Source organism: Coregonus lavaretus, assembly GCF_964263955.1.
Source record: "Coregonus lavaretus genome assembly, chromosome: 1".
Lineage (NCBI taxonomy): Eukaryota > Metazoa > Chordata > Actinopteri > Salmoniformes > Salmonidae > Coregonus > Coregonus lavaretus.
The window spans coordinates 33,680,351-33,702,715 of NC_139988.1; the positions used below are offsets into that span (position 1 = coordinate 33,680,351).

Consider the following 22,365-nt stretch of genomic DNA (forward strand, 5'->3'; position numbering starts at 1 on the left):
TCCTGGGAAGCTGAGTTGTTCCTTGTCCCTCCTCCCCTCCCTTCCTGTTGGCCAGGTGGCCATGCCATCCCCTGTATCAGAGCTGAGGGGCTCAACCAAGCACCACGAGACCTCCTGGCTGGGCGACTACACCTTTCAACAGTCTGTACCCTACATCCACGGCCTCAGAGACCCCGTCAGCAGCAGAGTCACCCTGGTGTGTGTGTGTGGGGGGGTCTGTGTGTGGGTGGGTGTGTGTATTGATATGAGTGAAAGGTGGAGGGTATAATGAGTCTGAGTCAGTGTGTATGTGTCTGGCTGGTTGGCACGTGAGTACTTAGACCTCCAGGGGTGAATGTTTCTTAAATGGACACTAATTGAACAGCTTAATTTGATTTAATTGGAATGGAGAAAAGCTCTGCCTGTGTACAGAACTGAGCACCAGAGGCCTGTCAGTATGTTTACTGGGTCCAATAAGGTTACAGTTCTCTGGGTGGACATCGCTACCTGCAGGGGCAGTTTTGTTAAGACCGGTAAAGACATGTCGTTCAGCCAAGGGACTTTTCCTCTCAGACCTGTCAGTCATTTTCAAGCCCTTTTGAGAGAGCCACTCTTGACTGAGAGATATATATAGATATATATATATATTTTTTTTTCAGAGACTTGTAAATGTCCAACTGCATATGTTATGACATGTCATATTGATTGTTTTATCCCCTGATGTCTTCATCTATGTCAAATTATTTAATTGATAAAAGCGTTCAAGAGTTGACTGAAAGGTAGCATGTAGACATCTCTAACTTATTGTGAAATTATCTCTATCCCTCTGTTTGTTTTTGTAGGAGCTAAGCAATGGCACAATGCTGAGGATAACGATCCCTGAAATTGCTACCTCAGAGCTGGGTAAGGTTAACACGACAATGTGCAAAACCAATGTGCGTGACAAGATTGTGCATTGGCTTAGGTGTCACAGCTGAGTCATCCAGCGTTGATGGCCTGAAAATTGGGTTGAAGTGCTGCCAGCCTCCCGCTGTCACATTGACGTAAACCTAAGGGGACCCCACCCCACCGTTCCTCGCTCGTACTTACACACTCACCATTCCCCTACACACACTTGACATCCCCCACCCCACCCACTCTCATATCTCCTGGCATTCCACATGACACACACACACACACACACACAGTGTCTATATACACTCCGCTCTATCTGGGTAAGCCACAGCATTACGATGGCGTCACCACAGCAGCTACTCCACGCCAGGCAGTTGTAGGTGCTGTTTGTTATGGTGGGATTTCCATGCCTTTATTCAGCCCAAGATTCAATTGGGCCCTTGAGTGTCGATTATCCAGCTCAGTTGGGGGGGACAGGGGATGCTCTGGAACATGATGTTGATGAGGGTGGAAAGGAGGGATGGGGCAATAGACGAGAGGGAGAGCTGATTCTGCTCCGTTTCTATCCTGCCCAATGACATGCTCCGTAGTGCTGGGATATAATGTGAGTCTGTGTTCAGGTAGATTATTAGTAAAACATAAGACAATTTCTGTAACTGTCAGTAAAAGTGGGTATATTAACCATGGTTCCTTGCGTTTGTGCGTGAAGAGTCTGCGTCTGTGACTGTCTTTACTCTATCTAATATAGAAATGGCTTTCAATACACCCTTTCGTCACCCATTTAGTATATCTAAAGATGGGTACTTTTTTTTTGTAAATGACTTTATGTATGGGACCTATGCTGAAATCATGCACGATTCACACATCTTTCCGGTGGTGATATTTGAGCCTCTGCTGATGCAGCCTTATCCACCAGTACATGCATGTACTGTAAAACATGCTGTGGCTCATCTTTCTACCCAGCTGTAGATAACTGTAATAGCGTATCATTTTACACCGTAATTAAGGAAATGGAGCACTCGGGTGTGCCAGTATTTACCTTACAACCCTAATTGGCTTTTTGTGCGTTTTTAAGGTCTCTGCCTTCGTTTATACCATGATTCTAGTCTTTTGATCCCCCATCTTTTGTTTTGTGAAACCACTACCAATTACCGCATAGTGTTGTTCCCAGTTCCCACATATTAGTGCCTAATTGATTCAAAAGGCAGGACTTCTCAGTCTAATGAAATGGCATTTCTCCTGCTCTGCCTTGACCTTTGGAGTTTGTTGTCCAATTAGAGATTGCGGTGGAGTTAATTACCTGTCAGATTGGGTGGACATGGGAGATGGCACGGATGCTAATCAGACTTTCGTGTAGTTTGATGTCAATGGAACTTGATTAGGCACAATGAATATATACTGAACAAAAATATAAAGACAACATGCGACAAGTTCAAATCAGTCAATGAAAATAAATTCATTAGGCCCTAATCTATGGATTTCACATGACTGGGAATACAGATATGCATCTGTCACAGATACCTTAAAAAGTTAGGGGCGTGGATCAGAAAACCAGTCAGTATCTGGTGTGACCACCATTTGCCTCATGCAGCGCTACACATCTGCTTCGCGTAGCGTTGATCAGGCTGTTGATTGTGGAATGTTGTCCCACTCCTCTTCAATGGCTTTGCGAAGTTGTTGGATATTCGCGTGAACTGGATCAAGCTGTAATACATGTCGATTCAGAGCATCCTAAATATGCTTAATGGTTGACATTTCTGGTGAGTGTGCAGGCCTTGGAAGAACTGGGACATTTTCAGCTTCCAGGAATTGTGTACAGATCCTTGTGACATGGGCTGAAACATGAGGTGATGGTGGCGGATGAATGGCATGACAATGGGCCTCGCCCACATGACGCCATACACATGGTCTGCGGTTGTGAGGCCGGTTGGACGTGCTGCCAAACTTTCAAAAACGATGTTGGAGGAGGCAGCCTATGGTAGAGAAATGAACATTAAATTGTCTGGCAACAGCTCTGGTGGATATTCCTGCATACAGCATGCCAATTGCACACTCCCTCAAAACTTGAGACATCTGTGGCATTGTGTTATGTGACAAAACTGCACATTTTAGTGTGGCCTTTTATAGACCCCTTTCTGTGTTTGCAAACATTGCTGCACATGGGAGATGCGTACAAGTTGGTGGCATAACACGTGGGATTTCTTAGAGAATGCCAGCAACAACAAAAAAGCCTATAAGTGCATTTCACACTACTTTTGGATTATAATAGGATTTTAAGGCTTGTATGAATGTCCTGCCTAATATAATGTTTGTCATCGCAAATCAAATGCATTATACTTAAAAAACATTTCAACTTCAACCAGTACAATGGTTCTGAGGCTGGCTTTTGCTACAGCCTATATCAATGAGCGTTAGCATTCTAGCTAACAACTGCTGCATCCTAAATAGTTATTTTGCAAAGATCACAGCCAAATATAATCTTAGCGACTGTTCAAGCAAGAATCTAAACATAATTGTAAGCGTATGAGAACCCACATTTTTTATTTTCTTTAGAAGTAATAAAAACTTAAATCTAAGCTATGTTGAATGGGCGCAGATGGCGATGGCTTTCTTACTGCCGCACGCATCTGTCCGTGACGTCAGTGTGTTGTGAACTGTAAAGGGGTATATTATCCCTAGCACATCCCTAGTGGAGGCTGTTTAATCCGCTTCTTGATATGCCACACGTGTCAGGTGGCTGGATTTTCTTGGCTAAAGAGAAATGCTCACTAACAGGAATTTAAACAAATTTGTGCACACAATTTGAGAGAAATAAGCCTTTTGTGCATATGGAACATTTCTGGGATCTTTTATTTCAGCTCATGAAACATGGGACCAACACTTTACATGTTGCGTTTATATTTTTGTTCAGTATAGATTTATTATTTTAACCACTCCACTTTAAAAATAAATAAATTACAGTTATACAAATCAGCACAAGTTTGATACATACTAATGTCAAATTTGCTGTGTGAAGTGAACCTATTGTCATTGTGCATTGTCTGACAAATGCTTCCTCATCCCACTCGTGTCCGTAGTGAGGAAGTGCCTCCAGGCGGTGCGCTTCATCCTGCCCAAGGAGACAGCCATGAAGGTGCTGATAAAGTGGTACAACATCTACAACGCCCCCGGGGGGCCCAGTGCACACCTGGAGTGGAACCTGTTTGTCACCTGCTTCATGACTCTCATGGGCTACAACACCGAGCGGCTGGGCTGGACACGCAATGTGAGTCGCCCTGGCAACGGTGCTGTCATTCACAGCAGAGGGAGTGACACAAAGTAGACGTAGTGCAGAGCTCATTAGGAGGATAGTCTTACTGACTACACAGTGTATATCCAAGTACGTAGAAGTGCCTCAAGCTAGGTCACACCAATGTCACCTAACCCTGCACATCTCTGAAATCCATACATAGAGCCTAAGCCACAGATGTAGGTTGGCAAGGGAACACAGGAAAGACCTATGTTGTTTATCAGATGGTTAATTGGTCTGTAGCCCTACCATGCTCTTGACCTTTGTGTTTCCCCCACAGCTCCATTTTGAAGTGCCCCTCTCTCCTGTGATTGCACCAAAGAAGGCCCGGCCTTCGGACACAGGGTCTGATGAGGTAGGTAGGGGTTACCCCCGTAGGCCATGCTTTAAGTGGAAAGCATAAGACAATTCCTGTTACTCTCAAGCTCTGAGGTAGCGATGAGGTCAACTTATGAGTGAATTCGCTTTTCTGTCATGCATAATAGGAATTTCAGGAATATGTTTAGTTCATATACAGTTCACTACTATGAAATGGTTGAAACCCAAGTTACGTAATCTTGGATTAGAAATTCTGTTCCAAGTGCAGTATGTTATTTATAGATGTATTGAAGATGAGGGTAAGGTTGATAAATAACCTGTAGTGCTTCTTTCCTTCATCCATTTGCCCTGTGTGTTATTAATTCATGTGGAATGTGAGTGGTGTTAAAAAAAAACATGGGCTGAAGTAGTGGCGCTGTACTGTAGCATGGAATCCTGGCAGGGGTCATGGCCCAGGGTTGGGAGTGCACAGTTGAACTGGGGAGTTGTTGTGTAGAGTTCACCCTCTGGCTGAGAGTTGTTACTTAAGAAAGGAAGTGCATGTAGAGGTCGTTGGGAAACTGCTGATTCAGACTAGGCATCAATGTTGTTCCTTAACCTTCTGACCTTTTTGTATGTGTGGCTTTGGGGCCTGTTTCTGTGTATGCATTGAATTTAAGTGTGTGTGTTTCTGTGTGGCTTTGTGTGTGTGTGTGTGTCTGCATATAATCCACCAGGACTGGGACTACATGCGGTGCTCAGACTACCACAGACAGGTGGTGTTCAGGCATGTGTGTGGTGCTGTGAGTCTGGAGTCCACAGACACATCTGGTTGTGAAGAGTCTCTGTCTTCCACCCCTGCACTGCATCTGGACCCCTCTGCCCCACTCTTCCCCCACATCCCAGCCCTGTTCTACGTGCTGCACTTGCTCTATGAGGAGCTGAAGCTGGACGAGCTGCAGAGGAGCGGGGGGCGATCACTGGTGGGCCTCCTGCAACAGCTGGCCAGGTACTGTTGCTCCGTCTTCACAATCTATGTTAACGCTCAAATAATTCTGGAAACCCAGAAATAAAATATTGCATAATTGCGTCAGATGCTTGATTATGTTCTGGGGGAGATGAGAAAATAAAGGATACTAATGAGACCAGTGAACTCTCAAACTCTCAGCCAAAGCATGTGCCAAATGTCCCCTCTCCCTCTGAAATTCGAAAGATGCGAAATCATGATTAGTCCAAGTGAAGAAATTCCAGTCTGTTGACAGACGCCTGGATACCATCCTGTCCACGAGAGATTTACTCTCAAATGACTCCAGTTAAATGTTGTGGATTTATTATTATAGCAATGGCCTTTCAGAGACAAACTAAAGCGACAGGTCGCAGGTGAATCTTTTCAATTCAGCTATTCATTCAGAACGAACACTATTTCATGAAGCTGTTAAACATTTAAATTCAAAAGTATGCCCGATGAATCACTGCTCAATAAAACCTGATGAATATGGTCTCTCCTAAAACGTTTATATTACCAGGATAAGAAAATGGCATTAAAACGGTTTCAAGTGTGTCAAGTGGCCTCGTCCACAGTCCCATTTTACATTAAAAGAAGAGCTGAAGTGGTAGAATCAACTGGCACTTGAATTGCTTAGTGCTTATTTGGGCCTTGTTTTAGTGTCCTGGTCATTTAGGATTTCCAGGCTGGTCGACACAACAGTTGGTGCTTCAGCCAATTAATAATTGTTTATTGTCTTTGGCGTACATACTGTACAAAGAGATACAGTAGCTAAAATAAAGCACAAACCAATCTGGCAACCCGGCTAGGCCTGTACCACAATGACCTCACTACAGCTAACCCAGCCTGAAACCCCCACATTAGTAGCAGAAGTTTAAGTGGGTGTTAGCTTAATCATAGTTCTGATTTAGTTTATCTTCTTCATGGTGAGAGTAGAGCAGGTTGGGGTATTAAAAGTATTGATTAAATGGCTCTGGTTAGATTAACAGCCCCTCTTATGACCTGCTGCTAATTGTTGTACTGTTTATTAATAGGGATCTGCAGCTGGAGGAGTATATTGATCTGTACTGGCGAGATTACCCCTCATTCATCACCACGTTCAAGGAGTCCTGCATCATCGATCAGGGTAAGAGGCAAATCAACCTCTCTACAGCGTGTGTAGTCCCCTCTGCTCACGTAGAAGAGAGGGCATGTCTACCACTTTGGCTTTTCCTGATGGAGAAAAAAACTGATTGCTCATATTGATTGAAATGATGGTCTGACTGAGTGATAAGGACAGGTGTGTCTGTAGTCGCAGAGCCTGTTGTGACAGTTTGATTGACAGTCTCCGTGGCCCCTCCCTCTCCTGCAGCCCAGATGGAGCAGATGCTGCGTCCGTCCTTCCTGAGGGCGGAGCCTCCGTGTGTGTTCAGCTGGCTCAGCAGCTGTCTGAGGGGAGAGGAGGTAGCACCCTTCCCCTACCTGCCCGGCATCTGTGAGAGGACCAAACTACTGGTGCTGGTATGCTATCATCATGTTTCTATCTTTGCCTCAGGATGACAAGGGAAATTTACGGAACCATATATCGCTCTGGAAATGTATACAATACACTTTTTTATCAAGAGATGATAGCCATGCAGGTGGCAGTTTTAGGTGGGTTGCGATATAGACATCTCCAATAGGGGGTGCCACAGACAACTGAAAACCCTACTAGGGAATTACCATTTACATTGTCCTTGGTGTGGTGTGAGGAAAGTAGATTTCCCATCACCTTTGGCTTGGTTAGCTACAGCATGTGTGCACAGCTAGATGACCTCACCACCTGACTGACATGTTACATAAATACTGTTTGGACAACAAATCGTTTCTGAATATTTTGAGTGACCAATGTCAACACAGCCAATCGTATTCTAAATAAACCTTCTTCTCCCTGGGTTGGTTTGCGGTCCCTAGCCCCTGTGTAGCCAATGGCAGTTTATGTTCAAACATGATTTCCCAGTTAAAAGGAGTCATCAAACACTGACACGCACACACACACTCTGCTTAAATGTCAAAGGGCTATGACATAGGACTTCATGCCAATCAGAGAGAGGGGGAGAGAGAAAGGCATTTTGCCTATGCGTAAAAACTAGGGATGTGCATCTCTCCTTTCATGAACGATTCGATACGGATCTACATACATGGTCTCAGATACGATACAGGAACGATACGTTTAATTTGAAACGATTCGGTTTGATTAGGGGAATGAATTGATGTGAATTCAGACAATACATTTTTTTACATGAACACGTGCATTTTCCATTTTAAATTAATATCTGCTCCTGATGGAGCCTCTCTGAGCTGGATCTGTCTGAGATGACTTTTTTAGCTGAGTGGCCCTCTGTTTGTGTGTGTGTGTAGGCACCTTAGCTGAGCCATAGGGCAGATTGGGAATCTACCACCCGACTATCAGATTAGGGGTGGGGGCAATTTATGGGGCCCCCACTTTTTTATCAGAAATCACCATCACCCACGGATTAACTTGTAGTTTTTCCAGATCAAAAATGTTTTGACATAGTACTGTCAATATTTATCTTTAGAAATTAGCAATGGCATTTAGACAATTAATAGAATGCTGCTTTGGATTTTACCCCCGTCCCAAAAGTGAATTGTTTAGACTGATTGGAATTTTACAGAGAGCTTCTCCCACTCTGACCAATGAATGCAACCATGCGCAGCTCACAAAAACTATTGCTGTCCTTTATGAAATTACCCTGTTCATGTAAAAATGACCAAATACACTGACTGTTTAAAGTAAACTACCAAAACTATTTCTTATTGTGAACCTGAACAATCTAAATTAAATCTGAATGATTGAAAACCCCAATCAGCAGTTAGATGTGAGTTGTGTCCAATCCGGTAGGTTCCACAACTCCTGTAAAACCCAATTTTCTACAGTGCATTTGGTAACAATGACCCAGCAAATTACACTGAACAAAAATATAAACGCAACATGTAAAGTGTTGGTCCAATGTTTCATGAGCTGAAATAAAAGATCCCATAAATGTTCCATACACACAAACTTAATTCTCTCAAATTTTGTGCACAAATTTGTTTACATCCCTGTTAGTGAGCATTTCTCCTTTGCCAAGATAATCCATCCACCTGACAGGTGTGGCAGATCAAGAAGCTGATTAAACCGCATTATCATTACACAGGTGCACCTTGTGCTGGGGACAATAAAAGGCCACTCTAAAATGTGCAGTTTTGTCAAACAACACAATGCCACAGATGTCTCAAGTTTTGATGGAGTGTGCAAATTGGCATGCTGACTGCAGAAATGTCCACCAGAGCTGTTGCCAGAGAATTGAATGTTCATTTCTCTACCAATGTCATTTTAGAGAATTTGGCAGTACGTCCAACCGGCCTCACAACCGCAGACCATGTGTAACCACGCCAGCCCAGGACCTTCACATAGGCTTCTTCACCTGCGGGATCGTCTGAAACAAGCCACTCCGATAGCTGATGAAATTATGGGTTTGCACAACCGAAGAATTTCTGCACAAACTGTCAGAAACCGCCTCAGGGAAGCTCATCTGCGTGCTTGTAATCCTCGCCAGGGTCTTGACCTGACTGCAGTTCGGCATCATAACCGACTTCACTGGGCAAATGCTCACCTTCAGTGGCCACTGGTACGCTGGAGAAGTGTGCTCTTCACGGATGAATCTCGGGTTTCAACTGTACTGAGCAGATGGCAGACAGTGTGTATGGTGTTGTATGGGCGAGCGGTTTGCTGATGTCAACATTGTGAATAGAGTGCCCAATGCTGGCAGTGGGGTTATGGTATTGGCAGCCATAAGCTACGGACAACGAACACAATTGCATTTTATCGATGGCAATGTGAATGCACAGCGATACAGTGACAAGATCCTGAGGCCATTGTCGTGCCATTCATCTGCCGCCATCACCTCATGTTTAAGCATGATAATGCACAGCCCCATGTCGCAAGGATCTGTAAACAATTCCTGGAAGTTGAAATGTCCCAGTTCTTCCATGGCCTGCATACTCACCAGACATATCACCCGTTGAACATGTTTGGGATGCTCTGGATCGATGTGTACGACAGCGTGTTCCAGTTCCCACCAATATACAGCAACTTCAACTTCGCACAGCCATTGAAGAGGAGTGGGACAGCATTCCACAGGCCACAATCAACAGCCTGATCAAGATGGAGATGTCGCGCTGCATGAGGCAAATGGTGGTCACACCAGATACTGACTGGTTTTCTGATCCACGCCCCTAGCATTTAAGGTATCTGTGACCAACCGATGCATATCTGTATTCCCATTCATGTGAAATCCATAGATTAGGGCCTAATTTATTTATTTCTATTGACTGATTTCCTTATGCAATTGTTGCATTTATATTTTTGTTTAGTGTACATTGGTTTTCACTCAAAGTATATTATACAAGCATCTGAATGCTGAAGGCGCCGTGCAGATGTACGAATAGCCTATTAGAGCAGGGATAGGTCTACAGTGCCTTCAGAAAGTCTTCATACCGCTTGACTTATTCCACATTTTGTTGTTACAGCATGAATTCAACATTTATTAAATATTATTTTTCATCCATCTTTTATTTATTTATTTTATTTTACCTTTATTTAACTAGGCAAGTCAGTTAAGAACAAATTATTATTTACAATGACGGCCTACACCGGCCAAACCCGGACGACGCTGGGCCAATTGTGCGCCGCCCTATGGGACTCCCAATCACGGCCGGTTGTGATACAGCCTGGAATCGAACCAGGGGGTCTGTAGTGACGTCTCAAGCACTGAGATGCAGTGCCTTAGACCACTGCACACAATACCTCATAATGACGAAGTGAAAACATGTTTTTTGAAATTTTTTCACATTTATTGTTAATGAAATACAGATATCAATACTTTGTAGACCCACCTTTTGGCAGCGATTACAGCTGTGAGTCTTTCTGGGTAAGTCTCTAAGAGCTTTCCACACCTGGATTGTGCAACATTTGCCCATTTATTCTTTTCAAAAATCTTCATGCTCTGTCAAATTGGTTGTTGATCATTGCTAGACAACCATTTTCAGGTCTTGCCATAGATTTTCAAGGCCATTTTAAGTCAAAACTGTAACTTGGCCACTCAGGAATATTCACTGTCTTTTTGGTAAGCAACTCCAGTGTAGATTTGGCCTTGTGTTTTAGGTTATTGTCCTGCTGAAAGGTGAATTAATCTCCCAGTGTCTGGTGGAAAGCAGACTGAACCAGGTTTTCCTCTAGGATTTTGCTGTGCTTAGCTCCATTCAGTTTCTTTTTTTATCCTGAAAACTCCCCAGTACTTAACGATTACAAGCTTACCCATAATATGATGCAGCCATCACTATGCTTGAAAATATGGGAAATGGTACTACATAATGTGTTGTATTGGATTTGCCCCTAACATAACACTTTTTGTTCAGGACAGAAAGTTAATTGCTTTGCCACATTTTTTGCAGTATTATTTTAGTGCCTTGTTGCAAACAGGATGCATGTTTTGAATATTTTTATGTACAGGCTTCCTTCTTTTCACTCTGTCAATTAGGTTAGTATTGTGGAGTAACTACAATTTTGTTTTCTCCTATCACAGCCATTAAACTCTAACTGTTCTAAAGTCACTATTGGCCTCATGGTGAAATCCCTGAGCTGTTTCCTTCCTCTCCGGCAACTGAGTTAGGAAGGACGCCTGTATCTTTGTAGTGACTGTGTATATTGATACACCATCCAAAGTGTAATTAATAACTTCACAAAAAATCTGGATTTAATTTACTTAAAATTCAATTAACACAACAAAATGTAGAAAAAGTCAAGGGGTGTTAATACTTTCTGACGGCACTGTACCTTGCGAGCAGCCGTCTCCCGCACTGTGCACAGTAGTTATCTGACAGTCATATGCAGTTGCAAAAGTCACAACAGATGAGGTATTTTCGGCATAAAACATTAGTAAAAAACATCAGCGAACCAGCTATTCCTAAAGTTTGGATCGGTTTTCTGACCTGTTGGCATGCGTCATTTGGATCGGTTTTCTGACCGACGCATGCGTCATTTGGATCGGTTTTCTGACCGATGCATGCTTAATTTGGATCGGTTTGGGCTCCCACCAACCGACTGATATACTTGTATGCGTTTTTACTAGGGATGTACAGTACCAGTCAAAAGTTTGGACACACCAACTCATTCAAGGGTTTTTCTTTATTTTTACTATTTTCTACATTGTAGAATAATAGTGAAGACATCACAACTATGAAATGACACAAATGGAATGATGTAGTAACCAAAAAAGTGTTAAACAAATCAAAATGTTATATTTGAGATTCTTCAAATAGCAACCCTTTGCCTTGATGACAGCTTTGCACGATCTTGGCATTCTCTCAACCAGCTTCATGAGGTAGTCACCTGGAATGCATTTCAATTAACAGGTGTGCCTTGTTAATTTGGGGAATTTCTTTCCTTCTTAATGTGTTTGAGCCAATCAGTTGTGTTGTGACAAGGTAGGGGTACAGAAGATAGCCCTATTTGGTAAAAGACCAAGTCCATATTATGGCAAGAACAGCTCAAATAAGCAAAGAGAAATGACAGTCCATCATTACTTTGACTGACCTTCATGTCTTAATCTGGAAGATTTCAAGAACTTTGAAAGTTTCTTCAAGTGCAGTCGCAAAAACCATCAACCGCTATGTTGAAACTGGCTTTCACGAGGAACGCCACAGGAATGGAAGACCCAGAGTTACCTCTGCTGCAGAGGATAAGTTCGTTAGTTACCAGCCTCAGAAATCGTCAATTAACTGCACCTCAGATTGAAGCCCAAATAAATGCTTCACAGAATTCAAGTAACAGACCCATCTCAACATCAACTGTTTGAGACTGCGTGAATCAGGCCTTCATGGCCGAATTGCTGCAAAGAAACTACTACCAAAGGACACCAATAAGAAGAAGAAACACGAGCAATGGACATTTAGACCGGTGGAAATCTGTCCTTTGGTCTGGAGTCCAAAATTGAGATTTTTGGTTCCAACCGCCATGTCTTTGAGACGCAGAGTAGGTGAACGGATGATCTCTGCATGTGTGGTTCCCACCGTGAAACATGGAGGAGGTGGTGTTATGGTGTGGGTGTGCTTTGCTGGTGACACTGTCTGTGATTTATTTAGAATTCAAGGCACACTTAACCAGCATGGCTACCACAGTATTCTGCAGCGATACGCCATCCCGTCTGGTTTGTGCTTAGTGGGACTATCATTTGATTTTCAACAGGACAATGACCCAATACACCTCCAGGCTGTATAAGGGCTATTTGACCAAGAAGGGGAATGGAGTGCTGCATCAGATGACCTGGCCTCCACAATCCCCCGACCTCAACCCAATTGAGATGGTTTGGGATGAGTTGGACCGTTGAGTGAAGGAAAAGCAGCCAACAAGTGCTCAGCATATGTGGGAACTCCTGCAAGACTGTTGGAAAAGCATTCCAGGTGACAACCTCATGAAGCTGGTTGAGAGAATGCCAAGAGTGTGCAAAGCTGTCATCAAGGCAAAGGGTGGCTACTTTGAAGAATCTCAAATATAACATATATTTTGATTTATTTAACACTTTTTTGGTTAATACATGATTCCATACGTGTTATTTCATAGTTTTGATGTCTTCACTATTATTCTACAATAAAAATAAAGAAAAACCCTTGAATGAGTAGGTGTGTCCAAACTTTTGACTAGTACTGTATGTGTGTGTGAGTAATGTGTTTGAGACAACGAGTGTGTGTGTTTTGTGTCTGTGTACTCTACCATAATTAATCCCTGGTCGGATGGAGGGCTGAATCACAAGCGGGTGGGGTGAAGGGGGGTCAGGGGGGCTGTGCTGATGACCAGGCCTTGTGCGTCTCCTCCCATCAGGCTAAGTGAGGTGACGCACGTCACCGCTGAGAGACTGACAGCCTGTCATGCAATTACAGAATCTCTTTACCCACATCACTGTCTCTCTCTCTGTCTGTCTGTCTCTCCGTCTCTCTCTCTCTGACTGTCTCTCACTCCCCCTTTCTCTTGCTCACTCAGCATCTCTCTCACTCTGTCTCTCTCAACAGGCCAGATGCTGACGTTTGTTTATCTGTCCTTCTCTGCCTCTCTTTCTCTTCCTCCTCCTCTCAGAGCTACGCCCTGTACATAATTGGAGATGACAACGCCACTTCAGTTGATGTTTCGAAGTATCTGGCCAAGCTCTCTGCAGGTGGGTTTCAGTGTTTGTGTGTGGATATGTGTGTGTCTGATTTACTGAACAGTGTGCCCCCAAGATGACAAACAACCATCCCTGTGACATGCTTCCCACATGCATGTCACAGCAGTCAGTCAGTGTGCGCAAGAGAGGGAAGAGGTTGTAAGGCGGTAGTGCAATGTTGTCTCCATCCTGTTTCTTTATGTTTAAAGGGATACTGCGAGATTCTGGCATTTAAGGCCTTGTTCTTCTTACCCAGAGTTAGATGAATGCTGTACCTATAGACTTCCAGTCATTGCGCTAACGCTAGTTAGCATTGGCTCGCAAAACTACCACTTAGTTCCTTCATACTGCACGCAGACATACAAATGGTATCCACAAGTTCATCTGGGTAAGTAAAACAAATGCCAGAATCTCGCCGTATCCCTTTAAGTCAAGTCTTCATTTGGCCATTGTTACTTTTACCCTTAAAGAGGCAATCAGCAGTAGCAAAGTGCTCTCCCTGCCCCCATTTCGGTAAAAAGCTAAAGGGTGGGGCTGGAGAAATGTAACCACTCTCAAATTCGTCGACGGAGCTATGTATGCAAGGACTGACCATCCATGATATTACCATTTATAGTTTTAACCATGTTTTGAGACTATATAGTGTTTGTAAACAAAGTAAATGTTAACAAACAGAGTAAAACAAGCTGATATTTTTGGCTACAACAGTTGAGCTAAGCTCATGAGGCATTTATAAGTTATATTCTTCAAGAATCAATGGGTACATTTAATTTAATTTGTAAGTCCGAGAATGGATGTAGCAACTGCAGATTGCCCTTTTAATGAAGTCTCCAAAGAAATGTCCTTTGAAGCAGAGCTGTAAAGTTGTAAATGTAAAGCTTCATTATTTGCAACCATGATTATCAAAATGATATTTTGGACTCAAGTATGGGCATTATGGTGATGATTGTGAGGCTGAAAGGCCTCTTGAGTTCTTTTGGCATTCTCCTGTTTTCTCCTGTTTTCCTTTACTGTGACAATTGAACTACAGCCCTCGTGTGCCGTCTCTCCTCTCTGACAGGCCAGAAGAAGACTGTCATTGAATCAGCTTTGAGGAGGTAAAAACGTACCATTAACACATTTAGCCTGAATCTCTTCATTCTTATAGACTCTTGATTCCCCATAAAGTGTTTCCTCATAAAGCCACAAGAAGGGTTCACTCCGTTTTATTAACTGGGTAGTTTGTGTCCTGGATGCTGATTTGCTGAAAGCCATGGAATATCAGACAAAAAAAATTAAAAATTAAAATAAAAAAATATATATGTATGTAATATATATTTTATATATTGTAAAGTGGTTGTCCCACTGGCTATCATAAGGTGAATGCACCAATTTGTAAGTCGCTCTGGATAAGAGCGTCTGCTAAATGACGTAAATGTAAAATATACATTTTTACATTTTAGTAATTTAGCAGACGCCCTTATCCAGAGCGACTTAGTTAGTGAGTGCATACATATTTTTTTTTCTCCATACTGGTCCCCCGTGGGAAACGAACCCACAACCCTGGCATTGCAAACGCCATGCTCTACCAACTGAGCCACATGGGACTATACCTCTAGTAATAGTAGCAGCTATAAACTATAGACTTGTCCTAAGCTTTTAACCATGATTTTCCAACTGAGATTTGTAATCACTGTTCCTCTTCCAGACCGAGCAGTATGAAGCCTGATGCTCCAAATGAAAGTTTGGCTGAAAAGCTTGTGGTTTGGCTAACATCAGCAGGTAAGACTTTACATCAGGACTAGAAACATCTCCACAGCCTGTCTAATGTTATTGCAATGCTATGGAGTCTTTGCTGGTGTGAGACTCTTTTACATTAATGTGTTGTGTTTAGGTTTCACATTGAAAGACCTGGAATCTGTGCCCTTTGGTGTGGCTCTGCCCATCAGAGATGCTATCTACCAGTGTCGAGAGCAACCCTGCTCTGACTGGTCAGAGGACGTCTGCCTATTGATTGGGCGACAGGACCTTACCAAGCAAGCACACAAAGTGACCGTGGCCAAAGGCAAAGCTGTAGGTGTGAGTTTCTGGGGTTATTGGATGGTTTGGGTTTCATCCTTTACAACCTTGTGGATTTGGAGTTAATGTTTCGGTTTCGTGTGTTTATTTCTGTGTGTGTATGTACTCAGACGGTGGGTCTGGGGCTAATGCTGGAGGCTCCAGCCACCACAGAGGCAGAGGAGGAGGAGGATGGTATGACGGATCTGAACCAGGACGTAATTGGTCTTATCTGGAGCCAGGACCTGCGCGTCCATGAGGCCAGACGTCTACTCCAGAGCTCCAGACCAGTCAGGGTCAGCGTGGTCCACCTGCCCGAGGTCAGCGACCACGAGTACATAGAGGAGAAGGAGAACAAGTGAGTAATATCTTTCAAGTGATGGCAGCTATCATAGATGGTCTCATTCAAAAGCAGTCTGGGCCCAGGTTATAGGCTATATCCATAATCTGCTTAGTTTCAAGCATGCTTTTGACTTCTTTTTTTTGTTGGTGTGCTCTGTAGTTAGCAGTTGGCCTGTAGTTGTGTTGACTATTGTTCTGATGCCTCTCCCTCCATCTCTCTCTCTCTGCTTTCTCTCTGGGCAGACTGTTGCAGCTTTGCCAGCGTACCATGGCTCTGCCAGTGGGAAGAGGCCTGTTCACCCTCTTCTCCTACCACCCTGTGCCAACAGAGCCCCTACCGGTGCCCAAACTCAACCTTACTGGTACTGTATCCCTCAGGGCTTTCTCATACCAGTGTGCGTGTCAGTCTGAGAGAACGTGTCTGTGTCTTCAAACTAGGGTTGGGGGATAAATGAAATTAATTTGAATGTATGTTTTTGGGTGATATTCCAAATGCCTGTTGCATAATCAAGTTTTTTTGTATTTTCTGTTTTTATGAGCATTTATGTCCTCTTGTTCTCATGTTGTCTTTTTGGTCTCGTCTCGTTTGCTCCTTCTGTGCTGTGCACCTTCCCATTGACACCAGAGATCTGAATATAATGACAAGATGCTCATGTCTCTGCCCTAACAATGGGAGTCGTTGTCCCAAAGCCGGGAAGGCAGGCGACAAGCTTAGGTCCAAAATAAGCCCATAGAAACGCATTGGGCTTATTTTGGACAGATTTTGGCGAGAGTGAAACCTCTCGTTTTGCCTCTTCCTCTCTGTTTACACACACACACACACACACACCAAGCCCCTGCCACTCACACCAACAAAGTTGAGAGATCACTTCTTCCTCTCTGACTAGCGGTTTCAACTCGCTATTTGCATTTGAGGTTTGGTCCAACAGAATCGGTCATATGGACACCGAAACACATGGAGACATTATTTTACTGTAATAGATAAGTTAACCTTTCTAATTATACCCTTTTTTATGTCTCAACTACACAAATTGCGCCCAGAGCAGACACTACTAAAACAGGAGTATCAATGAACATTGATTCTGGAAAATGTATGCTCAGTTTGTCGCGCACAGCATTGCGGTACCGCATACCACTAGCAGCATTTTAGCCAAAGACTGTTATGCTAGCTGTCTAGTCTATGTTTTATAAATGTGCAATAAGCATAAAACACAATTCTATAAGGAACGGGCAACTCTTTCTCATTCTGAGGAATAAGGTAGGCCACCTGATTTCAACATCTGAACAAAGTGGACAGGCTAGCATGCTGTTCTAACAGGTGGAGACAGACACATAAGGGTGTGTTCAAAACAATTCAACTGTTCTGCCTTGTTAGCTAGTAAATAGATCCAAGTTGGCAAATAGAAAGATGAGCTGGCTACTCACTAGCACGTGGGCTTGTGCTGAGAGATTGTTTATGAGACCTGTGTTAATTTTCTGTAATGCCAGCTACAAGAAGTTAGGCATAACATTTGTAACAAAAACGTCATTTTCATGAAAGCCAGATCAGGGATTATTGCAAAAAAGCAGGTTAAACTATTTGACCATTTGTACAATCATCCTTAAATAATTATATTGTTAGTGGGGCTTATATTTTTTGCCTTAATTTCACACGCCCTGAATTTTTGAAATGCAGTGTATTTGACATTTAATTGTACAACAAACCTTATTTGGAGAAAACAATAAATAAAACAATCGTGAATCGGCCATAAATTTGACAAAAATGTAGATATGATTTCTAGGCCGTATCGCCCAGCCCTACTTCAAACACGTTTACAGAACTAGTTATGACAAAGCATCAAGTACAGGAGTATGTTTTTCCTTTGAAGATCTTTGGAGATCTGAGTAAAAAGGTTTTACTCAGTCTGTCTATATAAGTTCCATTTCTGGGCGTGTTTTTATTAGCAGCTCACAGACCTCACTTTAGTCAGTCTGGATCTGTAATTACAGCTGGTGCTTCAGTGTGTTGTGTTTTAGGACAAGGGAAACAATGCAATACGTGTGATCACTGTGATGAGAAGCAGAAACGTATTTAGAACCCGGCAGGCCATGTTTACATTGGTCTTTGGTGCCAATGTTATTGTGGTCTAAATGTCGAGAATGGATGCATGCGTGTAGAGTTTGTCAGAATCTGATATGGAGTATTTTGTTTCTGGTGACAGGTCGTGCGCCCCCTCAGAACACCATGGTAGATCTGAACAGTGGGAACATTGACGTTCCTCCCAACATGACGAGCTGGTCCAGCTTTCACAACGGGGTGGCTGCAGGCCTGAAGATTGCCCCGGCCTCCCAGGTGGACTCTGCCTGGATCGCCTACAACAAACCCAAGAGCCCCGAGCTGGCCAACGAGTACGCAGGCTTCCTCATGGCTCTGGGCCTCAACGGACACCTCACCAAGCTGGCCACACTCAACATACATGACTACTTAACCAAGGTGAGCATGCATGCAAACACAGATACACACACTGGGGTTCTGGGGTTGAGTGAAGTCGTGTAGTTTTTCTCATTACATGTTTTTAAGATTCTCTAGATTGCACGTTGGTTTTAGCAGAACTTGTCTCTCAGCATCCTGTTATTTTTCTCACATGAAAGTGGGAAGGCCTCAGCGCGCTGAGAGCAGAGTTTCGCTTTGACTTTTCCCTGGCAGTGACACATAGCAACTTTCTCATTTCCAGTTAGGCCTGACATAGAAGGCTGTGTGGTCATATCTATCACATCTCTCAGCTCAGGAAAGATCAGTGGTTATTTACTACAGTATACGAGTTTACTACTATTCTCATTCTTGCCAGCTTATCAACTGTGCCAGGACAGATGAGCTTACATTTGAGCACAACATGTGCATTTTTAAAGGTCTGCTGCTGGACTGTTAATAAGGATATAGTACAGCAGTCTTTGATGGGTGACAATTAATATTGAATTATGTAAGTATGAATGGGATCAGGTGATTTACGCAAAATGTGTACTTTCAAATGTTGTCATTAGTTTTGTTATGTAGCATAATTGTGTGATGAAGGAAAAAAACTGCTTTTAGGATGAACTAGAGTGTAGTTTGGTTCCCCCAAAAAGAGGAAGGCAAAAAATCAGCATATGTTGAGCAAAGATCTCTGATCTGTTATAACCTTGTTGTTTTATACTCGCTCCCCATTCAGCCCTACACAATAACTCATTCATCTCATAATCTATATGTGTTATTAAACAAGTGAACCCCTCTGTGTATGAAGTCCATGGGGGACTAATGAGAATGGCTGCCGGTGTGTCCTTAGGGCCACGAGATGACAAGCATCGGGCTGCTCCTGGGTGTGTCTGCAGCCAAGCTGAGCACCATGGACATGTCTATCACCCGCCTGCTGAGCATCCACATCCCAGCACTGCTACCACCCACCTCCACTGAGCTGGATGTACCGCACAACGTTCAGGTGGCGGCCGTGGTGGGCATCGGCCTGGTCTACCAGGGCACAGGACACCGCCATAACGCAGAGGTGCTGCTCGCCGAGATCGGTCAGTGAGAGATGCGTCCTGAATGAAGTAAATGTTTTGTTGTCCCATAGGGATATTTGCAGGGAGGAGGACCTACAACACTAAATACAATACAGAAACTGTTTTGACATGGAACTGCTAGTCCCACTTAAAACAAACTACAACTTATAAAGGCTTTATAATAGAATACATAGACTTCACAAGTGCAACAGATGCTTCACATATCATTTATAAGCTTATGTCATACTGTAAAGGGTGACATAACAGCTCCCAATGTAGGATGCATTGCACAACCTAATTTCTTATGAGATTTTAGGATGATTGTGCAACTGGTCGCATACAGCATCTGCATGCCAACCATTTAATTTCATGGGGATACGCATTTAAATCTTGAGTTATCAACAGTGTTGTTTTGAATTATGTACACTGAGCATATTTTTGCGCAGATGATATTAATAAATTGTAGGATACCTGTGTTTTGTTTCAATCAAAGCACATCTTTTCCCTAGTGGTGCTGTTTAGTTTTGGCCGCATGAGAGAGAAATTCCACCATTTCTACAATCATCCTAAAATCTCATAAGAAATGAGGTGGTGTTTTCTGTCTTGCATTAACTTTCTGTGCTATTCGGTTCTGTTATGTAGAATACGATCATTATATGATCTTGCAGACATTGATTCGCTCATGCGCAGACTCATCTGACCTTTAGCTGTTGGGAGCAGGGTTTCTGAGAACTCTGATCCGCAGCCTCGTCCTTTATTTATTCACCGTCTTTATTTTACCTGGTCTGTTTACTCAGAGCATGTGTTATTGGCTTAGCACAGCAACACACTGTAGGCCTCACATGACAGTTACCCCTGACCTGCTCCAGGCCAGAACATAAGGTTTCCCCCAGGTATGGCAGTTGCATCACATCAATACAGTTTCACACTGTTTAGATGGGGCAAGTGATGTCAGGTGGAATCTCACATGTCATATCAGCATCTTAATTAGCATGGGTTATGTCAGCCTTTTATAAAGCATTCTTTTTGGGAAATGTACATAGTGTGTTATATCATATTTAGCAATGCACCCTACATAAGGAGCTGTTATGTCACCCTTTATAGACCCTTTAGTTATTGTATGCTTAAAACAGATTATTTGTGAAGCATCTATGTTGTGCCTGGATATTAAATAGATTATACGTGCAGGCGCCCGAACCAAGATTTCAAAAATTGACTGGACCGCTGAAGGGGTGGTCAGTCTTTAGAATGTACAACTGAAATTTCTAAAGAAGGTTCAGCATGACAGCCTTATTCTCTTCAATGATATTTATTACTGACACGTTTCGGAGCAAGCTTTTTTGTCAAAGCTGAATTTTCTCCAAAATGCGTTGGCAAAAAATTACAAATGTAATTGAAGTAAAATGTATTTTCAAATATGGTGCTTTGATGACGGAGCTTACTCCAAAACGCGTCAGCAATAAATATTGAAGTAAACAGATGTTGCTTCTTCCTGCAGGTCGACCCCCTGGTCCTGAGATGGAGTACTGCACAGACCGAGAGTCCTACTCCCTGGCCGCTGGGCTGTCCCTGGGCATGGTCTGTCTGGGGGTAAGTCTAGTAGTACACACTGCACTCACACTACTTGATCAGCTCTGCATTAAGTTACTTACTGTACTGCTGTATATGTAGAGAGGTGATAGAAAAAGGAAACGTTCTTACATGGACAGCACTCTTCATACTTCAAAAGGCTGAGAAATCATAAAAGGGTGCTGAATGAAAAGGGTGACTAAACAGTGCATCACTAGCGCTCCCTCAGGACGTGGAGAATCTAAAAGACCATTAAATGTATGCTTTATGCAGATTGGGAAAACTGAAGAGGAGAGTTTCTGTCACTGAATGTGACCCCTCCCACTCTCCCCTCTCTCTCTCCATAGCATGGCAGTAACCTGATCGGTATGTCTGACCTGAATGTCCCTGAGCAGCTCTACCAGTACATGGTGGGGGGGCATCGACGCACCCACGCCGGCATCAACAGAGAAAAACACAAATCCCCCAGCTACCAGATCAAGGTAAAGGGGGAAAAAAGTGACCAGCAAGACAACTTTCCTCACTTGTAGGCCTACTGTCCGTCAGTTGATCCCCAGCTAACATATCAACGTTTTTCCTGAAGTCACGAAACCAAGGTCTGACAGAATACACTGCCCAGAGACTTTAATGTCCCAAGTGTGAGGGTTTCTGGTTATTGTCTCAGGTTTTATGTTTTTTTTTAAATGTCCCTGTTCTTCATGACAGGAGGGTGACACCATCAACGTGGATGTCACCTGTCCTGGAGCGACCCTAGCCCTGGCCATGATCTACCTGAAAACCAACAACAGGTGAGAATGGATTCCACCACCACCACTCCTATTCTCATATTAGATTAGCCTTTAACGAGACGCAATGTCCTATTCTATTATACTTGACTCCACTCAGCATGCTCCCTGTAAGTAATGGACTCGGAGAGATTCAATCTAATCTTACACGGTGCATCACAGCACATCTTGACCCCAGCGCTGCAGCACATAGCTTATAACTAAAGAAGTGATTTTGTATCAACTGGTTCTGTTCTCCTATTGTACAATTGGCTCAGGCTGCCATTAACACCTCTTTCTCACCCCCTCACAGGTCTATCGCTGATTGGCTGAAAGCTCCTGACACCATGTTCCTCCTGGACTTCATCAAACCAGAGTTCCTGCTTCTCAGGGTGAGTCGGTGCAGAGAATCTCAGCTACTGTAGCCACCGTGTACTGGCCACTACAGACCTG

General features: G+C 43.3%; 1 protein-coding gene across 1 annotated transcript in view; it reads left to right on the forward strand.

Moving 5' to 3' along the window:
- The window catches only part of LOC311131381 (anaphase-promoting complex subunit 1-like), a 47,190-nt gene that overhangs the window by 12,885 nt on the left and 11,940 nt on the right, over positions 1-22,365 (forward strand). Inside the window, exons 16-34 of the mRNA XM_084164342.1 lie at positions 56-196; positions 822-882; positions 3,951-4,138; positions 4,443-4,517; positions 5,197-5,468; positions 6,500-6,591; positions 6,817-6,965; positions 13,618-13,696; positions 14,745-14,781; positions 15,372-15,445; positions 15,558-15,736; positions 15,853-16,079; positions 16,307-16,425; positions 18,265-18,536; positions 19,366-19,600; positions 21,078-21,169; positions 21,496-21,630; positions 21,854-21,936; positions 22,226-22,304. Coding sequence (XP_084020468.1) covers positions 56-196; positions 822-882; positions 3,951-4,138; positions 4,443-4,517; positions 5,197-5,468; positions 6,500-6,591; positions 6,817-6,965; positions 13,618-13,696; positions 14,745-14,781; positions 15,372-15,445; positions 15,558-15,736; positions 15,853-16,079; positions 16,307-16,425; positions 18,265-18,536; positions 19,366-19,600; positions 21,078-21,169; positions 21,496-21,630; positions 21,854-21,936; positions 22,226-22,304 — 2,589 coding nt within the window. The remainder of the gene's footprint in view (positions 1-55; positions 197-821; positions 883-3,950; positions 4,139-4,442; positions 4,518-5,196; positions 5,469-6,499; positions 6,592-6,816; positions 6,966-13,617; positions 13,697-14,744; positions 14,782-15,371; positions 15,446-15,557; positions 15,737-15,852; positions 16,080-16,306; positions 16,426-18,264; positions 18,537-19,365; positions 19,601-21,077; positions 21,170-21,495; positions 21,631-21,853; positions 21,937-22,225; positions 22,305-22,365) is intronic.